Source organism: Oratosquilla oratoria, chromosome 8 (genome assembly GCF_046742065.1).
Source record: "Oratosquilla oratoria isolate Oo_2021 chromosome 8, ASM4674206v1, whole genome shotgun sequence".
Classification (NCBI taxonomy): Eukaryota; Metazoa; Arthropoda; class Malacostraca; order Stomatopoda; family Squillidae; genus Oratosquilla; species Oratosquilla oratoria.
Window position 1 is genome coordinate 37453129 of NC_134784.1, and position 23446 is coordinate 37476574.

The 23446-nt window shown below is 38.9% G+C and overlaps 1 protein-coding gene across 1 annotated transcript in view; it reads right to left on the reverse strand.

The window, feature by feature from the left end:
• Positions 1–11816: 11816 nt before the first annotated feature.
• Positions 11817–23446, reverse strand: part of LOC143027705 (uncharacterized) — a 69533-nt gene continuing 57903 nt past the window's right edge. Inside the window, exons 10-12 of the mRNA XM_076189169.1 lie at positions 22119–22202; positions 18488–18689; positions 11817–12072 (exon numbers count right to left, since the gene is read on the reverse strand). Coding sequence (XP_076045284.1) covers positions 11912–12072; positions 18488–18689; positions 22119–22202 — 447 coding nt within the window. The 3' untranslated portion in view covers positions 11817–11911. The remainder of the gene's footprint in view (positions 12073–18487; positions 18690–22118; positions 22203–23446) is intronic.

Sequence of the window (23446 nt, forward strand, 5' to 3'; positions counted from 1 at the left end):
TTTCTACCTCTCTTAAATTCAGAATCTCCATTCCCAGATGCCTATTTCTCATGACATTTTTCAATCCCAAGATATTTACAATTCATATTTGTACACATGGTGCAGATTTTACTCCTTTCCATATGTTTTGGAAGTGTGGTGCATACTATCTATGATTAGATAGTCTTGGGCTATTTTCCTGAATTGAAAAGAAATACAGCAAAAATAGAACTGCTTTTTATGGTGACTTTTCTCCCTTTGGAGTATAGATTATGGCTAATTTTGGGTCAAGGGTAGCTAGAAATATCATAATTTGTAATGAACTTATTGTTTGGAACAGTACATACATACATATACCAAGGCTTTTTCCCCCTTACAAGGGAGGTAGCCAAAAAGGAAAAGGCATAAAATCATTCCCACCCATTCCATCCCTAAACACACTCCACACCCCCTTCACCCTCCCTCTTATCTTAGCACCTCCTGGATGACGGGTCATCCCTGCACCTTGTCCACTGCCCTGGGTCAGAAGCAGTGTCGCAAGACACAGCACATCCACAGCAAGGCCGTTTCATTAAATCGGCGACCCCCCTCTCCGTCCCCCCATGCAGAAAAGGAGAAGACGGGGAGAAATCCCTTTGGGCTGCATCAAATTGTGCTCACACATACTACCTCATCCCCCATCCCTGCGCCCATTCCACCTCATGCATCACATCATCATCCATATACAACCATTCTCCATTCACCCCTGTCTTCTGTCCTCTCCCGTCCTTCCTCAACAGACATTCCCCTCTTCCCCAAAGCCCCCTTCACCCCATCCATCCACCTCATCCTAGGACGTCCCCTCATGTTCACTCCACATCTGCCTTCCGTACCTCTTTTACTAGTCTTTCTTCACTCATTCTTTCCATGTGTCCAAACCATCCAAATACTCTTTCATCAACCCTATCTCCCAACTCCCTTTCCACCCGTTCTCCTCCTCACTTCTCACTCTATCTAGCCTAGTAACCCCCCTCATACTTCTCAGACACCTCATCTCAAACATATTCAAACTCCTCTCATATGTTCCATGTTTCTGCCCCATACAGTGCTGTTGGCACAATCACTCCTTCATATAGTCTCCTCTTAGCATCCATTCCCAAATGTCTATTCCTCATTACACTCTTCAATCCACCAAGGCATTTACTTGCTTCTCTCAATCTACATTCTACCTCCACCTCCACCTTTTCCTGCCACATTTGCACCCAAGTATCTAAAACTATCCACTTCTTCCAGTCACTCTCCCTTTATGCTCACTTCCAGTCTACTGCCACTTTCTCCCCTTGTACATCTTATCACCTTACTTTTACACACATTTATCTTCAGCTTTCTTCTATCACATACTCTCCCAAACTCTGTCACCAACTTCCTCAATCCCTCCTCTGATCCTGCCACAAGCGCAGTGTTGTCCGCAAACAACAGCTGGCTTACCTCCCACTTTTCTCCATTTTCTTTAACCATCTCCACTCCATGACCCACTACCCTTGCATTTACCTCTCGCACTACCCCATCCATGTACAAGTTGAACAGCCAGGGCGACATAACGCATCCTTGACGAAGTCCCACCTTTACCTCGAACCACTCACTCTCTCCATTTCTAATCCTGACGCAAGCTCTACTACTCTCATAAAAACTCTTGACAGCTCCTAGAAGCTTTCCTCCTATCCCGTATATCTGCATAACCTCCCACAGTGCCTTTCTGTCTACCCTATCGTAAGCCTTTTCCAGATCCATAAAAGCCAAAAAAACATCCTTCCCCTTTCCTATAGCTTTCTCACATATCTGTCTTACCACAAAGATCTGATCTACACAACCTCTACCCGTCCTAAATCCACAATGTTCCTCACCAATTACTCCCTCTGTTCCTCTCCTAATCCTCTCAATCAAGATCCTCCCATAAGCCTTCCCAACTACACTTAACAAACTAATCCCTCTGAAACTACTACATTCACACTTGTCCCCTTTTCCCTTGTAAAGTGGAACTATACAGGCACTCCTCCAATCCTCCGGCACTCTACCTTCTCTCCAGCAAACATTAAATAACCTCACCAGCCAGTCCACCATCACTGTACCTCCTTTTTTTAGACATTCTGCATGGCATCCATCCAGACCAGGTGCCTTACCTGCTTTCATCATCTTAACAACTGTATTCACTTCATCCTTCCTTATTTCTCCTCCATTTTCCTCACAGTAAACTTTATACATGCCAACTGTTAAATGAGAAATTAAAATTGAATTGCATGCATTTCCCTTGTCAAGCTGAACAGATTTAAGTGCCATCCAGATTGATTGATTGCTTTTGGAGCATCTAATGAAAAATTAAGTAAAGAACTAAAAAGGACTGGTTTTGACATATCCGGCAGGTAATCATGGATGCTCACTGGCTGAATGGGTTAAGGTGTCATTACTTGTGGCAAAAGTCAAGGGGGATGGTATTTCAAACCCTGGCACTGGCAAAGTTGAACCAAGGGCATGGTGAATTAAATCCCATGCTACAAAGTCCTGTAAGGGGCACCATCCTAGCCCTCCGATAGGGGGTAGTTTGTGATGTTAAACCATATCGTCAGTCATGACACTGATCTTTAACAATTTTGGGATTTATTTTCAATAACTCTGAGGAATATAATTATTAAATTTTATTGAACAAATCAATATGAATGGTCAGATGGTAAACATATATGTATTTAGGGTAATTAATTTGATATGAGATATACAAGGGGAGTGGATGGCAATGAGCTGGAAGTAAGTCTTAAAGGAGAGAGGCAGGAGGAAATGGATAGTTCTATGTATTTAGAGTTGCATGTGGTAGGAAAGGGAGGAATGGGGGTAGGGGTAAATTGTAGATTGAGGAAAGCAAGTAAACGCTTTGGAGAATTAAAAAGTGTCATGAAACAGAGACATCTGGAAATGAATGCAAAGAGAAGATTATATGAAGGGGTGACTGTGCCGACGACACTGTATGGGGGGTAGACTTGGAGTTTGCAAGAGGCAGAAAGGAGAAATTTGATAGAGTGAGAAATGAAGAGGTGAGGAGGATAGTGGGGATGGAAAAGGAGATGGCAGATGGCTGAAAGATTATTGGTATGGTTTGGACACATGGAAAGAGTGAATGAAAAAAGATTAGCAAAAGAGGTGTGGAAAGCAGAGGTGGATGAAGTGAACTTGAGGGGACAACCAAAGATGAAATGGATGGATGGGGTGAAAAGGTGCTTTGAGCAAAAGGGGAATGATTGTTCAACAAAGATGGGAGAAGGCAGGGGATAGAAGTGGGTGGATAATGGCTGTGTATGGATGATACCATGATGCAGGCCAAAGGGATTTCTCCCCATCATCTCTATTTTCTGCATGAGGGGACAGAGGGGTGGGTTGCCAATTTAGTGAAGCAGCCTTGCTGTGGTTGTACTGTATCATGCTGCATTGCTTCAGACCCAGGCAGTGGGCAGGAGACAAGGATGGCCCTTCATCCATGATGAACTAAAATGAGAGGGTAACAAGGGAGGCAAAGAGGAGAGCAGATGTGAAATGGGGTAAGAGTATGACTGAAAAAATTGAAAGTAATAAAAAATTATTTGGAAAGAAATTAAGAGAGAAAGAGGAGACGTATCAATTAGAGAATAAAAGGTAAAAGGTGCAGATGGAGAGATGATAATGAAAGAGAAAGCAGTAAGAGGAAAATGGGCAGAGTATTTTATGGAGTTGTTGTTGTTGTTGTTGTCGTTCCCTAGACTGTCTGTCCGAGCAGTCCCGTCTCCCCAAGGAAGGCCACAGCCGAAACTGGGTTTTCCCACAAATCCTTTATAGAGTGTATGTTGTGTTGTTTGCGTGCATGATTGTGTATAATGCAGTCTTCCATTATGTGTTGTATGGTATGGGGTGAAGTGTTACATCCTGGGCAGCTGTTCACAACACGGTCGTCCAGCCTCTTCTGGTAGCTTAGAAGTGCTGGGTGGTGACCGCATCGCAGTCTGGCCAAGTGGACTCTGTCCTTACGTGGGAGAGAGGATTCAGAAGGGTGGATATCAGGGGGTCTGGCATGCAGCAGTGTGTTGTCTTTCAGTGTGTTAATGGAGCGGTGAGTGATATGATTATGAATATGTTTCCGGAGGCTGGTATTTGGTGGTTGTGGAGGAAGAGAAGAGAGTATCTGTGTGTAATAAAGGTCTTTGGGTGTAGTTTTAATGTTTCTTGGTGTGTGTGGGTGTTCTGCTATGTAGTGTAGCGGGTGTGATGTGTTTGTGGTGGCTGCAGCAAGTGTTTGTGTGCCTCTCATGTCGAGGTGGTCCTTGACTTTGAGGACTTTTGTTTCATGGTGTAAATGGTCTGTAGGTGATGTATTTGTGCAGCCTGTAATTGTTTTTAGGGCTTTGTTTTGTATGATTTGAAGGGTGTTGTGGTGTGTCTCACTGAGATTAGGAGCCCATGCAGGACTCGCATAATTCATCACTTGAGTGTATGCATTGTTTGTATATTGTTATATTAGTTTCTTTGTTTTGTCCAAATGTTGTTCCAGTGATTGACTTAAGTGCGTTAAGTCTAGGTGTGCATTTGTTTTTTATGTTTGTGAGGTGTTGTTTGAAAGACATGGATGTATCGTATGTTACACCAAGAATTTTCGGTGTGTTTGTGTGTGGTATTAGAGTGTTGTTGATGTAGAGATGAGGTATGTATTTGTGTTCTTTTGTCCAGTTGGTGAGAAGTGTTGCTGTAGATTTGGTTGGAGCTATTTTGAGTCTGTTTGTGATGAACCATGTGTTGAGTGTGTCAAGGTAAGGCTGGATTATTTCTGCAGCTTTGTCTGTGTTACGATGTGTGCATGTGATTGTTATGTCGTCTGCGTAGGAAGAGATTTGTATTTCTGAGGTGTCTGGCGTGGGTAAGTCATGCATGTATAGATTAAATAATGTGGGGGATAGAACTGAGCCCTGTGGTACTCCGTTCTTAATGTTTCTGATGTGCGATGATTGGCCATTATATGACACATGAGCATTCCTGCCTGCCAGATAATTGGCCAGCCATCTTTTGGTGTTATTGTGCATGTCTGTGTTATATATTTTATTTGTTAGGTTGTGGCGGGGGATAGCATCAAAAGCTTTACTAATGTCCAATGTTATAAGAAGTGTTCTGTGGTGGGGCCTATCTGAATTGATGCCATCTAAAATTCTTTGTGTGAGGTTTGTCAGAAGAGTGTTTGTGGAGTGTAGTGGCCTAAAACCGTGTTGTGAGTCAGCAAGGGGAATATATGGTGTGACAAGTTTAAGTATTAGGCGTTCAATGACTTTAGAGGGGGTGCAGAGAAGTGTGATTGGGCGGTGCGATGTTGGGATTGTTGGGTCTTTGTTCGGTTTTGGAATGGTGATTATTTTACCATGCTTCCAGATGTCGGGTATAGTGTTGTGTGAATAGCTGTAGTTTGCAATGTTTGTGAGTGCATGTATACCTTGTGGTCCAATGTGTTTTAGGTGGATGTTGCTTATGTTATCAGGGCCACAGGCAGATGAGTGCTTGAGACTATGCATTATGAGTTTTGTCTGACTGTCTATGAAGGGTGTATAGTCTGAGTCTGTGGGAAAGTCTTTCTTACGTCGAATGGTGCGTCGGTCGTCAGGATGAGATGTAAGATGGCTCGTCTGTGCAAAATGACGTATGAGTGCGTTTGCTTGTTGTCTGTTTGAGGGTAGATTATCTGTTGTTGTGATTATTGCTGCGTGAGAGCGTGTAGTGTTAGTGTTGGATAGTGTGATGCTGTTGAGTGTTTTGTACAATTTGCTGGTGTTTGTTTTGTGATCAAGTGTATTGATAAAGTTTTGCCAATTTTGTGTTTTTTGTTCATGTATTTTATTGGCAATCACAGTGTTTAGTGTTTGTATTTGGTCTGCTATGTTTTGAGGGATAGGTGTGGGGGTATCGTGTTTAAGTGTGTCACGTCTGATGAGGCCTTGGATTTCTGGTGTGAAGTTGGGGTTGTGTGATTTTCTGTTGCCTCTAGGGATGTATCTCTTGTCTGCGTTTTGTATGATTGTATTAAAAGCGTGCACAGCATTGTTTATGTTTGTGATTGGTGTACTGTTAAGTGTTTCAAAATGTTGTTCTGTCTCTTCATTAAAGGCTTCCCAGTTAGCTCTCTTGTAATTGGTGTAAGTGTGTCTGTGGCCAGCTGGGGTGCATCTTGTTTTGGTGGTGATGATGATTGGAAGGTGGTCAGAACCAAGGGCTCCGACCACTCTCCATGATGTTGTTGGGGTTAGGCAGGGGGAGCAAAAGGTGATATCAGGAGAGGAGGGAGTGTAGAGGGCTTGGTATGGGATATGTGTATGATTATGCGTGTTGTTCATGATAGTCAATGAGTCGAATTGAGTCTGTATATCAAGCCCTCTGTCTGTGTCAGGGTTGTCGACAAACCAGGCAGATGACTTGGCGTTGAAGTCACCACCCATGATCAGGTTGGGGATTGAGGTTAGTTGGCTGAGTTGAGGTCTGAAGGTGTTTGGAACTGTGGGGGATGATTGGGGGGGAATGTACATGTTAACTATTGTTAGTGTTAAATTGTTGCCTGTGCGGATATGAATGGATTGGGTTTCTGTTGTGTTATCTGTGGTAGGGAGGAGAATTTTGGTTGTGGCACTTGTGTCCACAAAACAGATGGAATGGTGGATTAGGGTGACGAGTCCACCGCCATTGCCGTCAGTCCGGTCTTGTCTGATGGTGGTGTAATTATGAAATGATGGTGTTTTGTGTGAGTGTCTTAATTTTGTTTCTTGTAGAATTGCAATGTGTATGTTGTGTTGTTTAAGAAAGTGTTCATTTTAGGGAGTTGCTAAATGTGAAGGAGGATAGGGAAGGAAAGGTAGTTGCAGTGGGAAGCGCTAAGAAAATGAGAGTGATGAGTGAGGAAAATGGAGGAGAAATAAGGAAGGATGAAGTGAAGGCAGTTGTTAAGATGATGAGAGCAGGTAAGGCACCTGGTCTGGATGGATGCCATGCAGAATGTCTAAAAAAAGGAGGTACAGTGATGGTGGACTGGCTGGTGAGGTTATTTAATGTTTGTTTAAGAGAGGGTAGAGTGCCGGAGGACTGGAGGAGTGCCTGTATAGTTCCACTTTACAAGGGAAAAGGGGACAAGTGTGAGTGTAGTAGTTTCAGAGGGATTAGCTTGTTAAGTGTAGTTGGGAAGGCTTATGGGAGGATCTTGATTGAGAGGATTAGGAGAGGAACAGAGGGAGTAATTGATGAGGAACTGTGGGTTTAGGACATGTAGGCGTTGCGTGGATCAGATATTTGTGGTGAGACAGATATGTGAGAAAGCTTTAGGAAATGTAAGGATTTTTTGGGGCTTTATTGAATTTGAAAAAGACTTATGGCAGGGTAGACAGGAAGGCACTGTGGGAAATATTGCAGATATATGGGATAAGAGAAAAGCTTTTAAGAGCAGTCAAGAGTTTCTACGAGAGTAGTAGAGCTTGTGTCAGGATTAGAAATGGAGTGTGGTTTGAGGTGAAAGTGGGACTTCGTCAGGGATGTTATGTCGGCCTGGCTGTTCAATTTATACGTGGATGGGGTGGTGCGAGACGTGAATGCAAGGGTAGTGGGTCATGGATTGGAGATGGTCAAAGAAAATTGAGAAAAGTGGGATATAAGCCAGTTGGTTTTTACTGACGACATTGCGCTTGTGGGTGGCAGGTTCAGCAGAGGGACTGAGGAGGTTAGTGACAGAGTGTGTGAAGGTGTGCGAAAGAAGTAAGTTGAAGATAAATGTGGGTAAAAGTAGGGGATGAGATGTACAAGGAGAGAAAGTGGCAGCAGACTGGAAGTGAATAATAAGGGAGAGGGACTGGAGGAAGTGTATACTTTTAGATACTTGGGTGCGAATATGGCGGGAAAGGGAGGAGTGGAGGTGGAGGTAGAATGTAGATTGAGAGAAGCTAGTAAATGCCTTGGGGGGATTAAAAAATGTAATGAGAAATAGACATTTGGGAATGGATGCTAAGAAGAGATTGTATGCCAAGAGCACTGTATGGGGCAGAAGCATGGATCATAAGAGAGGAAGAGAGGAGTTTGAAAATTTTTGAGATAAAATGTCTGAGAAATATGATAGGGGTTACAAGGCTGGATAGTGAGAAATAAGATGGTGAGGAGAAGAAAAGGGGTGGAAAGGAAGTTGGGAGATAGGGATGATGAAAGAGTATTAGGATGATTTGGACCCATGGAAAGAATGAGTGAAGAAAGATTAGTAAATGAGGGGGTGACCTAGGATGAGATGGATGGATGGGGTAAAAGGGGCATTGGGAAAGAGAAGAATGTCTGTTGAGGAAAGACTGGAGAGGACAGAAGATAGGGGTGAATGGAGAATGGTTGTGTATGGATGATGCTGTGATGCATGAGGGGGAGTGGGTGGGGGATGGGGGGTGAGGGAGTATGTATAAGAAATAAATTGACACAGCCAAAAGGGTTTTCTCCCCATCTTCTTTTCTGCATGAGGGGATGGAGAGGGGGGTCACCGATTTAATGAAGCAGCCTTGCTGTGGATGTGCTGTGTCTTGCAACACTGCTTCTGACCCAGGGCAGTGGACAAGATGCAGGGATGACCCATCATCCAGGAGGTGCCAAGATAAGAGGGAGGGAAGAGGGTAGAGGGGAGTGGAGTATGTAGGGGATGAAATGGGTGGGAGTGGTTTCTATGCCTTTCTTTTTTTGGCTACCTCCCATGTAAGGGAAAAAAAAGCCTTTGGTATATGTATGTATGACATAATAGATAAATGAAAGGATTAACCCAGATTATTCTACAGGTATGTGAATGGTAAACTGAAAAATAAACAAACAGTGAAACTGTATCAAGGAAATGAGGAATATAGATGTAGAAATGGCAGAGGTTATGAACAAACATTTTAAGTCTGTATTCACAATAGAAAATGCACATAATTGGGGAGAAGAAAAGGTAGAAAGATCCCCTAATGAAAGAAAGAAATGTAACACAAAAATAAATAAGGGACCAAATAACAAACCCTGATGTCAGAAAATCACACGGTCCGGATGGAATTGCAAATTGGATACTAAAATAATGTATAGACGAGCTAGCGGACAATGCATATGAAATAATAGATTGCTCACTCAAGGAAGGAAAGGTACCACAACTTTTGAAAAATGCAAATATCACCCCAATATATAAAGGGGAGATAAGGAAGACCCAAAAGACTGGTCTCCTTTACAAGCACAATAGCTAAAATATGTGAAAAAGTTATCAAAAGTAGATGGATTAAACATCTGGAAGAAAATAATATACTGAATCCAAAACAGTTTGGCTTTAGACAAGGAAGATCTTGTGCCACCAACGTGATTTGTTTTTATTCAAGGCTAATAGACATAATACAAGAAAGGGATGGATGGGCTGATTGTGCTTTTCTAGATTTACAAAAGGCATTTGATAAAGTACCACACAAAAAACTAACAAGAAAACTTGAAACAACAGGTGTACAAGGAAAGTTAATGAAATGGATGGAAGATTTCTTGAACAGGAGAAAAATGAGGGTGGTAGTTAGAGACAAAATCTCGACCTGGGAAGGGATGATAAATGGAGTCCCACAAGGTTCTGTACTAGCTCCGATAATGTTTGCCATATATATAAATTACATGGATGAAGGTGTTGAATGTTATATGAACTTCTTTGCAGATGATGCAAAACTACTAAAGAAAACAAGTACAGAGAAAGACTAAATTACTTCAGAGAGATCTGGACAAAGTGGAAATGGAGCCAAAAGTGGGAAGTGAATTTTAACATCAAGAAATGCAGTATAATGGAGTTTGGAAAAAGTAAGAATAGAATATCAGGGTAATATAAGTTAGCTCTGAAAAGGACCTAGGAGTAATTATTAGCAAAGATATGTCACCAGACAAGCATATAAACAAAATGGTCGGAGAAACCTACAATTTACTAAAAACAATAGAGGTGGACTTCAATTACATGGATGAGGAAATGGTAAAGAAAATATCAGTCACACTGATAAGACCAAGATTGGAGTACACTGCAACACTATGGACACCTAACACAAAAAAGAATAAAGAAATTAGAAAGAATCCTAAAAGCTATGATAAAGATGGCACCAACACTTTCAAAATTGACATACAAAGATTGTCCTAACTGGAACTAACAACTCTGGAACAAAGTGAAAGAAGAGATCTACTGGCTATTTACAGAATCATGAAAGATATGGAAGTCCTTGATAGAAAAGATTTATTAAAGTGGGACAGAAGAAATACAAGATAACACGAAAAGAAACTAAAAAAGGATAGTTATAGAAGAGATCTGAAAAAGAATAGTTTTCCACACAGAGTGATAGATGTCTGGAACAAATTAGATGGAAAAATAGTATGTGCAAAAACCATACAAGAATTTAAGAACAGACTAGATGCTAAGAGATACAAAGATGGGTCACTATGAGCATAGCTCCCTTCCTGTATAATACAACTAGGTAAATACCAGTTCATATGGGTGTCTAAAAACAGTCCCTAATACATTGCAGCTGGAGAATACTTGTATACATAAAATATTTGTTGATATATAGGGATATGTTAATTTTGATGTAAATGAAATACTGATTTCTTTGCCAAAAGGCTTCTTTTAGATAAAACATACAAGCTACAAAGTTGTATTTTGCCATTACAAAGAAGCATGAAAACCAAACTAAATAATTATAATAAAAAAAAAAAATAAAAAAAGTAACGAGGTGGGTTTAGTATTAATCTTTGCCAGAGTACATAGTTCCTTAATACAGTCATGCAATTTCTGATTGATGTCCTCTAGAACGAAAACATCAAACTGATATTATTATCAATCTTGTGATCGTTTCTTATTGTTGAAACATGAGGTGAGGTTTGTTGATCTTGCATCTGATTCTTTTCCTGGTAACCTGAGATTTCTATAACTTTGAAACACATTTCTTTCTGGCGATATTTTCAAGTCTATGTGTTTGTACACACACATGGATATGAGGAAAGGAACAATGGAATCCTTCTAGCTCCTTTCTTTTATATTCCTATCAAGTAAATACAATGTGTGTGTTTGTGTGTATGTGTGATTTACCAAGGTCTTGGATCACACATTGGAGTCACGATTGACAGCTATTATCCTCCTGAATGAGAGCTCAGAGCTCATATATGGCCCTATCTATGGGTAATGCTGTGACCTTGCACCTGATTAAAGATGGGAAGGCTTTAAGAGGTCATGGAAATTAAGAAATACCACATGTCGAAAGGATGTGAAGAAACAGTTTCCTGTATAGATGTATAAATATGTGGAATGGCTTAGAGTGTGTGTGTGTGTGTGATTCACCATGGTTTTGGCTCATGTGCTGGACTCGTGATCACCAGCTATTACCCTCTGGATGAGAATTCAGAGTTCATATATGGCCCGATCTATGGGTGATACTATGACCTTACATGCACACACACACACCTAACTCCTATCCCACCAAAGGTGGAGGGCTGGCTAGCAGTGCAATGATGCAGAATTTTATTTTTCAGTTACTAGGAAGAATTCATAGTAGGATCTCTGAATTAGAGGTCAAGAACAGTGCCACTGCACTGTTGTTGTTGTTGTTGTTGTTGTTCACCTAGTTATAGTGTATAGAGTTTGAGCAATGTTTACGAGGTCCAGTGTGTGTGTGTTTTTGTCTGTGCATTTTTGTTTCTCCATGAATGCTTTTACCAACATTATCTGTCTTTAATTGTTCAATTCTTGTTATTATACTTTTCTTACCTAAACCTCACCTTCCTTTATCCATTCTTTTAACATCTTTTGTATTTTCACCTTAAAAAAATTAAAAATGAAAAAGATTATGTGTTTATTTTATTATTTTTTTGTGGCTTCATCCTTGTTTTGGGTAATCATTCTACTCTAAATCTATCAGGGGGCCAATCTGTTTCCAAATACCCTGTACAGAATTGGGAGACGAGATGTTATTATAAGAGTCTTCTTCAACCAATTCGGCGTGGACTTCTCTTCTTTTTGCTGGGGTTGATAATCATATTCTGCATAGTGGATTTGAGGTGCCTCTGATACTATCACTGTGGAGAGAAAAGTAGATAAATTAACAGATAGATAAATGAATATATATGCATATTACATATATATATATACACACACATGTACATATGTATGTATACATGTGCATATATGTACATATGTATACATACATTTTTATATTTGTATATATACATATATTTTTATATATACATGTGTATATTTGTATATATATATAATGTATATAAGTATATATACATATATAAATATAAATGTCTTGCAACACTTCTGACCCAGGGCAGTGGGCAAGATGCTGGGATGACCCATCATCCAGGAGAGAGGGAACGTGGTGGATGGGCATGGAGTATATTGGGGAAGGAATGGATTTTATGCCTTTGATTTTTGGCTTAAGTTTATATTTTATCAAGAGTGCCTGATATTAAGCATGATTCTATTACATTCCTTTCATACAGGTTCTTCCCTTTGGCTTAAATTGTTGCCTTAGACCAGTGGTTCTTAACCTTTTTTGGCAGCGACCCAAAATTTTGCACAAACCAAGCATCGCGACCCAAGCCTACAAATAAATTTTCTGCTTTGGAATTTTTATTTAATCATGGTCTGCTTAGAATTCTAAAACTAGGCATCATGTATTTTAATCATTACAATATATAATTATGATATATTTGTAGTGGGAAAATAATTATTTTTTGCAAACCCTTAGCGACCCAATAAAATGGCTTGGCGACCCAAATTTGGGTCGCGACCCTGGGGTTAAGAACCACCGCCTTAGACCAATCAATTTGATGGTTGTATACTGCTTTGTGTTGAAATAACACATTATTTTCCTGGGCAGATCTCACACTATATTTATTTTGGGAAATCCTTGTTTCCAAGTTTTTCCCAGTTTGTCCAATGTAAAATTTTTTACAATCTTTGCATGGAATTTTATAGACAACACCATTGTTGTTAGGCGGGCTGTTCTTAAAGTTTTCTTAATGGTGTGGTTATATTTAAAAGCTACTTTGATATCCAATTTCTTGAATATGTTGACAATACTAAGAAAGCTTTCATGAAAAGGAAAAACAAGCGTATTAATTTGCCCATGATTTTCTTGTTCTTGATTGTGTGCTTTGTTAAAACATTTCTTGGGAGTATTATGACATTGACTAAGAATATGAGTGGGATAACTTTTCCCCAATATTCCAGATAGTTCTAATTTTGTCATCAATAAATTCAGGATCTGAAATCCTCTAAGCTCTCAAGTACATGGAAATAAAAACTGATCTTTTTACATTGATATGATGAGAGTAAAAATGAACATAGGAAAGAATGTTGGCAGGTTTCCTATAGACTTTTGTTTTCAGAATACCATTATCTTTAATTATTTCAACATTCAAAAAGGGCAATCTGTTGTTATTTTCTATTTCAAGAGTGAAGTTGATGAAGAGTACCAATGAATTTAGAATAAGGAAATCATTAATAGGTAGGTTATCAGGCCAGAAATTACTGTCAACAAGTTTCTCTTCTCCTGTGGTTATTTTGCATTTTCGTATCATGTTGATGTGATTGCTTGCATATATATATATATATATATATATATATATATATTATATATATATATATATATATATATATATATATATATATATATATATATATACACACATACACACGAGAAGTGTTTTTTAAGTACTGCTTTGAAATTAAAATGAAACAAGTAGACTTTTTGTAACAATTTTATTTTTACATGAAAGCTTGTACTGTAATATACTTTTCAACATAATTATGAAATCATCTGACCATGTTTAAATTTGTGAGTATTTGAAATGCCTCCTCTGATTGAGAATGCTGTAATACATGCTGTGATTCATTTTCTTACGGCTAAAGGTGTGAAAGTGGCTGAAATTCATCATCAGATCAGTGAAGTGTATGAAGAAAACATTATGAGTGATGGGATGGTGTGGAAATGGGTGAGAGCTTTTAAAGATAGCCATACAAATGTGCATGATGAGGAACGAAGTGGACAACTTTCATTCATTACTGATGGTTTGGTGCACATTTATACAGCCATCTTTAAAAGCTCTCACCCATTTCTGCACCATCCCATCACTCATAATGTTTTCTCTATACACATCACTGATCTGACGAATTTCAGCTGCTTTCATGCCTTTAGCAGTAAGAAAACTAATCACAGCGCGTATTTCATAGTCGGCGGTATTCTCAATCGGAGGCAATTCAAATACTCACAAACTTAAACACGGTCAGATAATTCCATAATTATGTTGAAAAGTAGAGTACAGTACAGGCTTTCATGTAAAAATGAAATTGTTACGAAAAGTCTACTTGTTTCATTTTTATTTCAAAACTGTACTTACTTAAAAAACACACCTCGTATATACATATTGTAAATATATACATATATGTAAACATATATATATATGTATGTAAAGACAGACAAATATGGAGGTGAGGTGGCAAAATGAAATGCTAAGGCTAGAGTATGGAGCTTTATTCAGAACCAGATGTTTCGACCTCTTGGGCCTTCCTCAGTGGACTGAATACAGAATAAGAATGAAAGTCCGTCAACAGCTTACATGGTGATTTGACGACCCTGCGTGACCTCATCCCAGTCACGTTGTCCCCCCACACTCGCCGACCGCCAGTTGTGCGGACGTTTGAGCCCAGGACATAAACCCCTTACGAGAATTTGTGGTTTTCTCGGTGGCAATGTGTGCCGCCTCCAAAGCTTTCCTTTTCTTTTTTCCTATTTTCCTATGTAGAACATGGGCTTCCTTCCAGTTTGGCAAATGATTTTCTTCATCGATACTGATGGTTTGGTGCATATTTGTACATATGCCCTAGTAGTTCATATCGATGAAGAAAATCATTTGCCAAACTGGAAGGAAGCCCACATTCTACATAGGAAAAACGAAAAGGAAAGCTTTGGAGGCGGCACACATTGCCACCGAGAAAACCACAAATTCTCATAAGGGGTTTATGTCCTGGGCTCAAACGTCCGCACAACTGGCAGTCGGCGAGTGTGGGGGGACAACGTGACTGGGATGAGGTCATGCAGGGTCGTCAGATCACCATGTAAGCTGTTGACGGACTTTCATTCTTATTCTGTATTCAGTCCACTGAGGAAGGCCCAAGAGGTCGAAACGTCTGGTTCTGAATAAAGCTCCATACTCTAGCCTTAACATTTCATTTTGCCACCTCACCTCCATACACACATATATATATATATATATACACACATATATACACACATATATATATACATATATATATATATATATATATATATATAAATATATATTTACATACGAGGAGAGACTAGCAAAACTTGAGCTACAGACATTAGAGCAAAGAAGAAAGAGAGGAGACTTGATAACTATTTATAGAATCATGAAAGGCATAGAAACTATTGATAGAGAGACACCACGAGCATAGCTCCCCTTCCCGTAAAATACAACTAGATAAACTAGGTAAATACAGAGGAAATAGAAATGGCAGAAAGTATGAACAAGCATTTTAAATCGGTGTTTACAAGGGAGAACATACAACTTAGAGATGTTGAAAATCCCCCCTATGAAAGAGATAGAAGTAACAAGAAAAGAAATAATGAATCACTTGAGTAATCTTGATATCAGAAAATTGCATGGACCAGATGAAATGGCAAACTGTATTTTGAAAGAATGCAAGAACAAACTAACAGACAAAATACATAGTCTATTAAGCAGTTCATTGAAAGAAGAAAAAGTTCCAGAAGATTGGAAAAGAGAAGGGGGAAACAAGGAAGACCCTACTAACTATAGACCGGTCTCTCTTACAAGTACAATAGCTAAAATTTGTGAAAGAATGATCAAAATTAGATGGGTAAGGCATTTGGAAAAAAAAAAAAAAAAAGTATTAAATAAGATAATCATGTATTTACCTAGTTGTAATATACGGGAGGGGAGCTATGCTCGTGGTGACCCATCTTTGTATCTCTCTGCATCAAGTTTTATCATAAAATCTTGTATAGCGTTTGCACATACTGTTTTGTTGTCTAATTTGTTCCATGTATTAATCGCTCTGTGTGAGAAACTGTTCCTTTTCAAGTTTTTTCTATAACTATCTTTTTTTAGCTTTTTTCCGTGTCCTCTTGTTTTACCGTTGTCCCACACTAACAGGTCATTCCTGTCTAAAACTTCCATTCCTTTCATTATTCTGTAGATAGTCAGCAAATCTCCTCTTTCTCTTCTTTGTTCCAGAGTTGGTAGGTTCAGTTTGGATAGTCTTTCCTCATATGTTAGTTCGGTGAGAGTCTGTGCTAGTTTGGTTGTCGCTCTTTGTAATCTTTCTAGTTTCTTAATATTCTTTTTGGTACTGGGTGTCCAAAGTGATGCTGCGTACTCAAGTTTTGGTCTTATTAGTGTAGTTAGTATTTTCTTTATAATTTCTTCATCCATATAAGTAAATGCCACTTTGATTGACCTCAATAAATTGTAGGTTTCTCCGAATATTTTATTTATATGCTTATTAGGTTTCATGTCCTTTCCAATCATCACTCCAAGATCTTTTTCAGAGTTTGCTTTTTTTTATTTTTTCTTCTTCAATTCTGTAATCTTTTGATATTCTGTTTTTACTCTTTCCAAATTCCATTATACTGCACTTCTTTATATTAGATTTCACTTCCCACTTTTGAGTCCAATTCCATATCGTGTCCAGATCTTGTTGCAATGAGTTGCAGTCCTCTTCCGTTTTTACCTTCTTAAGTAATTTTGCATCATCTGCAAAAAAATTCATATAGCACTCCACGCCTTCATTCATGTCATTAATGTATACGGTGAACATGGGCGGGGCCAGTACCGATCCTTGCGGGACACCGCTTTTTACATCTTCCCAGTTGGAGAATTTTTTTATAATTACAACTCTCATTTTCCTCCCAATCAGGAACTCTTTCATCCATTCCAATAATTTTCCTCTGATGCCACCCTTTGATTCTATCTTATTTATTAATTTCCTATGAGGTACCTTATCAAATGCCTTTTGCAGGTCCAGAAAAGCAAAGTCCGCCCATCCATCTCTTTCTTGTGTCATAAACTTAATGTGTTTCTATTCAAGGCTAATAGATGTAATACAAGAGATGGATGGGCTGATTGTGCATTTCTAGACCTGAAAAAAGCTTGTGATAAGGTTCCACATAAGAAATTGCTCAAGAAATTAGAAACTGAAGGAGGAATACAGGGTAATCTGCTGAAGTGGATGGAAGACTTCTTGCACGAAAGAAAAATGAGAGTGGTGATAAGAGGCAAACATTCTAATTGGGATCAAGTGATTAGTGGAGTTCCACAAGGAACAGTTCTGACCCCAATAATGTTTGCTATATATATTAATGATATGGATGAAGGAATTGAAAGTTATATGAGCTTCTTTGCGGACGATACAAAATTGTTGAAAAAAGTGAACACTGTAGAAGACTGAGTCGCTGCACAGTGATCTCAATAAAGTATGGGAATGGAGCAGGAAGTGGGAGATGGAATTCAATATTAAGTGTGGTATAATGGAATTTGGAAGAAGCAAAAAAAAGAATAGTGGGATCATATACATTGGGAGAGGAAGAAATTAAAAAAGGGGACAAAGAGAAGGACCTAGGAGTCATTATTATGAATAATATGTCACCTGAGAAACATATAAAAAAATTTTTTAGAGAAACCTATCATTTAACAAGATCGGTCAAAGTGGCATTTACATACTTGGACGAAAAAATGGCGAAGAAAATACTAGTCACTTTGATAAGACCAAAATTGGAGTATGCAGCGACAACATGGTCACCATGCACAAAAAAATGTATAACAAAACTTGAAAGAATACAAAGATCAATTATGAAATTGGCACCAACACTCTCAGAACTATCATATGAGGACAGGCTGGCAAAACTTGAGCTACAGACATTGGAGCAAAGAAGAGAGAGAGGAGACTTGATAACTATTTATAAAATCATGAAAGGCATGGAAATTATTGATAGAGAGGATCTAATAAAATGGGATAGTAGAGATACAAGAGGACATGGAAAGAAAATCAAGAAAGACAATTATAGAAGAGACCTGAAAAAGAACAGCTTTCCCCACAGGATAATAGATGTTTGCAATAGGTAGATGAGAATGTGGTGTGTGCAAAAATGATACAAGAATTTAAAAACAGTCTAGATAAAACAAGATATGGAGACGGGACACCATGAGCATAGCTCCCCTTCCCGTAAAATACAACTAGGTAAATACAATACAAAAGTAATGAGCTGGGTGGTATATATTAATAAAAATATATGCCCTTTTTTTCTCAGACTTCCATTACCCATGTACTTGTGATTGATTATTATCCATAGGTTAGAAACCACAGGCCAATAAGATATGAGTCTTATCAGGAGGCATCCAGAGGGCACTCAAAATCTATTTTAGATCATACAGGACTTACCTTCCTCAACAGGAGTGTGGAATGTTCGTGGAGCCTCGTATGGGCCAGAACGTCCGGTGACAGTGAAGGGCTTGGCCTGGATGTAGTATTCAGAATCTGGATCTAGGTCAATCATCTGCTCAGCCCGGTAGCTTCGTTCTGTGATCTTGAACACATTGTCCTGCCCCAGAGTGCTTCTCTCCCACCCATGTTCACTCTCGGCCTGGAGAAATAGATAATAATAAGAAGGATATTATCAAAGAAATACAACCAGAAGCTGAGAGCATTTGGCTAACATTAAGTATGATAAAAATTTTTTTTATGAAGTTTCATCCTTCCTCCCCCATCCACATATCAGGTCAAAAGCAATGCAGCAAGACAACACCTCCACACCAAGGCCCAACATCCAAATTTGTTTTACCTCTACCCCCTCATCACCTACTCAATAATTTACAGAGCAAACAAGAAGAAATCCTGTTTTCAGAGAATCATGGGGTATGGCTGGAATGATTTCATATCAATCCAGAGACTGTTTTGTGAGACTCAGTCTAGGCCAGTTATCAATATAATTCGTGAATCTCAACTCTGGCTATATGGGAATGTGGCACATTTCCATGATGTTGATCCTACTCATAGAGATGTCTCCACAAGAGATAACCCTTGATGGAGGAGTGAAGGGGATATCCACGGAATTCATGGCTGGGGCAAGTTGATCGAATCTGTCGAAAGTTGTTTAGAGTAAGGGTGGGGGTATGGGAGCTTGCTTGAAGAGAATGTGGGGACTGGCGCTGGCACGTGAGTGAAACAACGCAATCCCTGGCGTATGCCCCCAGTTGATGATACTGATTGATGTCTGTAGATGATATCAAATGCCTCATTTATTTTCCTTGCTACAGTAACTGTTCTTCCTGGTTGTGCTTTTTTTTTTTTTTTTTTTTTTTTTTTTTTTTTTTTTTTTTTTTTTTTTTTTTTTTTTTTTTTTTTTTTTTTTTTTTTTTTTTTTTTTTATTAAATTCCCCCAATCCTAAGTGATATTTGTGAGTAGCATGCTGGTGGAGTAGCCTTCCATAATCCATGTTGATTAGGGGACATGGGCAGATATGTTTCAACTCTTTCTGAGACCAGTCGTTCAATCAGCTGGGATATAACAAATAATAGGGAGATTGGTCTATAGGATGCCAGGTATTCATTTATTTTTTCTTCTTCTAAGATGGGGATTACATGTACTCTTTTTCCATATCTTTGAAATGTTATTGTGCTCCCAGGAGTGGTTAAATGTATCTGTCAAGGCTCTTGCTTTTTGGGCAAGGAAAAATATCACAATTACAGCAGTACAATATAATCAACAAAAACTTTTCCAAAACAAGGCATACCACTAGGCTTAATTCATATCTAGATATCAACGTGGCCACAAGTTTTCAAACTTCCAGATATGATAAAATGTGGTACAATAGAAGAAGAAGAAGAAAAAAAGTGGACATTATGGGAGTTAACTGGATTAAAAGAGCTACCTTGTATTTTTTTGTAAAATCAAAATATAATCATATAAGATGATGTATTTAGTCTTAGTCCTACTCCTACTAAAAATTCAAGATATGTCCATCCTCAGACTTCCGTTAGTTTGTTTTCCACAATGGGCTGTGATAATCACTCTCCGGTACCGTCTGGTACTGTCCAGAGCCATCTGATACCATCCAATACCATCCAGATCTGTCCGGACACCATCCAGAACTGTCCAGACACCATCCAGAGCCGTCTGGACACTGTCCAGTACCATCAGGACATCATCCAGAGCTGCCAGGAAATCGTACGGACACCATATGTTACCATCCAAATTGGGTCATACTAAAAACTGACAAGGACTGACAAGTAACTCAAAAATGACCGACAAACAGCTTGTTTTTGTAGTGAAAATTATTTCTACTACATCACATACATATGTAGAAATAAGTAAACAAGTTCTTCTCTGCCGACAAGCCCTCTCTTGAATCACCAACGCTTACCAGTCTACCGACAAGTAACATATTTGGACCGACAAATAACTCAAACTGACTGAAAAGCAACATATCAATCAACATGCTTGTTTTTGTGGTGAAAATGATATATGCTGCTTGTCAGTCATTTTGAGTTACTTGTCCATCCATATATGTTACTTGTTGGTCGACTGGTAAGCATCAGTGGTTCAGAACAGGGCTTGTCAGCGGAGAAATTTATATTTCTTTACTTGTTTGTACATACTGTACAGATGTGATGTAACAGAAATAATTGTCACCCCAAAAACAAGCATTATGTAATTTATATGGTGCTTGTTGGTTATTTTGAGTTACTTGTCAGTCTCTGTTAGGCCTTGTTGGTCTTTTGTATGACCCTATCTAGACAATAATATATGGTATCTGGATGATGTTCTGACAGCTCTGGACAGTGTCCAGACAGCTCTAGACTATACGTAATTAGCATGACTACCCACAACAAATGAAAACAAACATGGTGTCTCAAAACTTGCATCAAGCTACAAGTTGTCGAAAGTGTATCACATCTTGAATCTCAATATTAATGCAGCCAAATGGTTTAAAACTTTTATATATGATAACTTTTTTAGTTATGTAATTTTCTGCATGGGGGGACAGAGAGGAGGGGGTTGCCGATTTAATGAACCAGCCTTGCTGTGGATGTGCTGTGTCTTGCGACACTGCTTCTGACCCAGGGCAGTGGACAAGATGCAGGGATGACCCATCATCCAGGAGGTGCCAAGAGGGAGGGTAGAGGGTGGAGGGGAGGGGAGTGGAGTGTACTAGGGATGGAATGGTTTTTATGCCTTTGTTTTTTGGCTACCTCCCTTGTTAGGGGGAAAAAGCCTTTGGTATATGTGTGTATGTATGTATATATGATAAAATATAGCACAAATAATTTATGCCAATATTAACTAAAAACAATGCATATCATCAGATTTGATGGTAGTTGTCAGTAATTGGTATGACCCCTTATTTATATACATTACATTCAACACACAGAACCAACAGACAAAAGGCTTTAATGGACCAGTAGTCCCCCAACCTCTAGTTTATAGTTTCAGGGTTCCTTTGAATTTATTTATTATTCACAATTCTTTATATAGTATGCTTTTTTCTTTTAGGAATGTCCCCTGTGGGGCTACAAGGAGAAGGATGCCTAGTCCCAATCCCTGTCCTGATTTAATGAAGCAGCCTTGCTGTGTATGTGCTGTGTCTTGCGACACTGCTTCTGACCCAGGGCAGTGGACAAGATCCAGGGATGACCTGTCATCCAGGAGGTGCTAAGATGAGAGGGAGGGTGGAGGGGTGTGGAGTATATTCAGGGATGGAATGGGTGGGAATGATTTTATGCCTTTTCCTTTTTTGTCTACCTCCCTTGTAAGGGGGAAAAAGCCTTGGTATATGTATGTATGTATGCTTTATATACTTATATAATTACTTATTATTTTTTCCTTTATTCATTTATTTGATTATTCCTTTATTCATTCATTTTATTACTCTTTATCTATTTACTTATATATTCCCATATCTATCTATATGTGGGAAAGAAGGGGGTATGGCAGCAGTAGCTATGTTCTGAGTTGTGAGCAATGGTAAAAATGATTAATAATCACTAGGGCAGAAGATGATTAAATGCTTACCTTAGTATAATAGATCTCCACAGATTGGATCATGTCAACTGAGTCAAATTCCAAGGAGAACTGGATCGTCAATTTTCCGGGCACCTGGCAGAAAGGCAGAATAGTTCAGTATAGTTGTGACAAATAATAATGTTCTTTAGTTCAGCATCAATTGCATGCACCTGTGCATTCACAGCAGTACACACACAAAACTGAATACAGAGAACAACCAAATCTATTTCCAGCCTTGCAGATAAAATATTCAGGGAGATTAAATGTATTGGACCTGCCACCACCGAAAGAGGAGAAAGGGATAATTAAAGTGAATAACTGAATTTACCAAGATCTTTTGGTTTGGGACAGGAGAAAGTCATGAGGTCATAGGAACATCTTGCATAGGATCACTATTTCCCATGTAAATGCATCAACCCCTGGAATAACTCACAAGATTACATAGCCCAAGATAGAACCATACACAAATTTAAAACTAGGTATGATAGTTGAATTAGAAGAGATGGATTCTTACGAGTGTGGTTACTTTCCTTTATATTACAATTAGAGAAATGCAATTAGGTAAATGTACTTGCACACGTCCTTGCATGTACTACACAAACACATCAACAAATTAGTCAGAGAAACTTTCAATTTATTAAGATCAATGAAAGTGGCTTTTGATTACATGGATGAAGAAATGGTAAAGAAAATATTAGTTACATTGATAAGATCAAAATTGGAGTACACTGTGACTCTATGGACACCCAGTACAAAAAAGAACATAAAGGAATTAGAAAGAATTCAAAGAGCAACGATAAAGATGGCACCAACACTCCAATTTGACATAAGAACAAAGATCGAACAAACTCGAACTACCTACCCTCGAACAAAGAAGAGAAAGAGGAGACTTGCTAACTATATAAAGACCTATGAAAGGAATGGAAGTCCTTGATAGAGATGACTTATAAAAGTGGGATAGAAGAAAAACCAGAAGACATGAAAAGAAACTTAAAAAGGATAGTTACAGAAGAGATCTGAAAAAGAATAGCTTCCCATAGAGAGTGATAGATATCTGGAACAAAATGAATGAAGAAACAGCAAGTGCTAAAATTATACATGAATTTAACCCCTTCCATACGGTGCCGCACACGTAGGCGTCATGGGGAGCGAGTGTATTCGCGAGGCTGCCATATCGGCGTCTTGATTATATTTATTGTAGTCGCCCCTCCATAATGACATTCTTTCTAATTCTTTTGTAATCGCATTTTCTATGGTTATCAAAATTCACGGGTGGAGAGAGAACGATCGATATAAGCGGTGACTATATTTTATGATGCGAGTATTATTACGACACG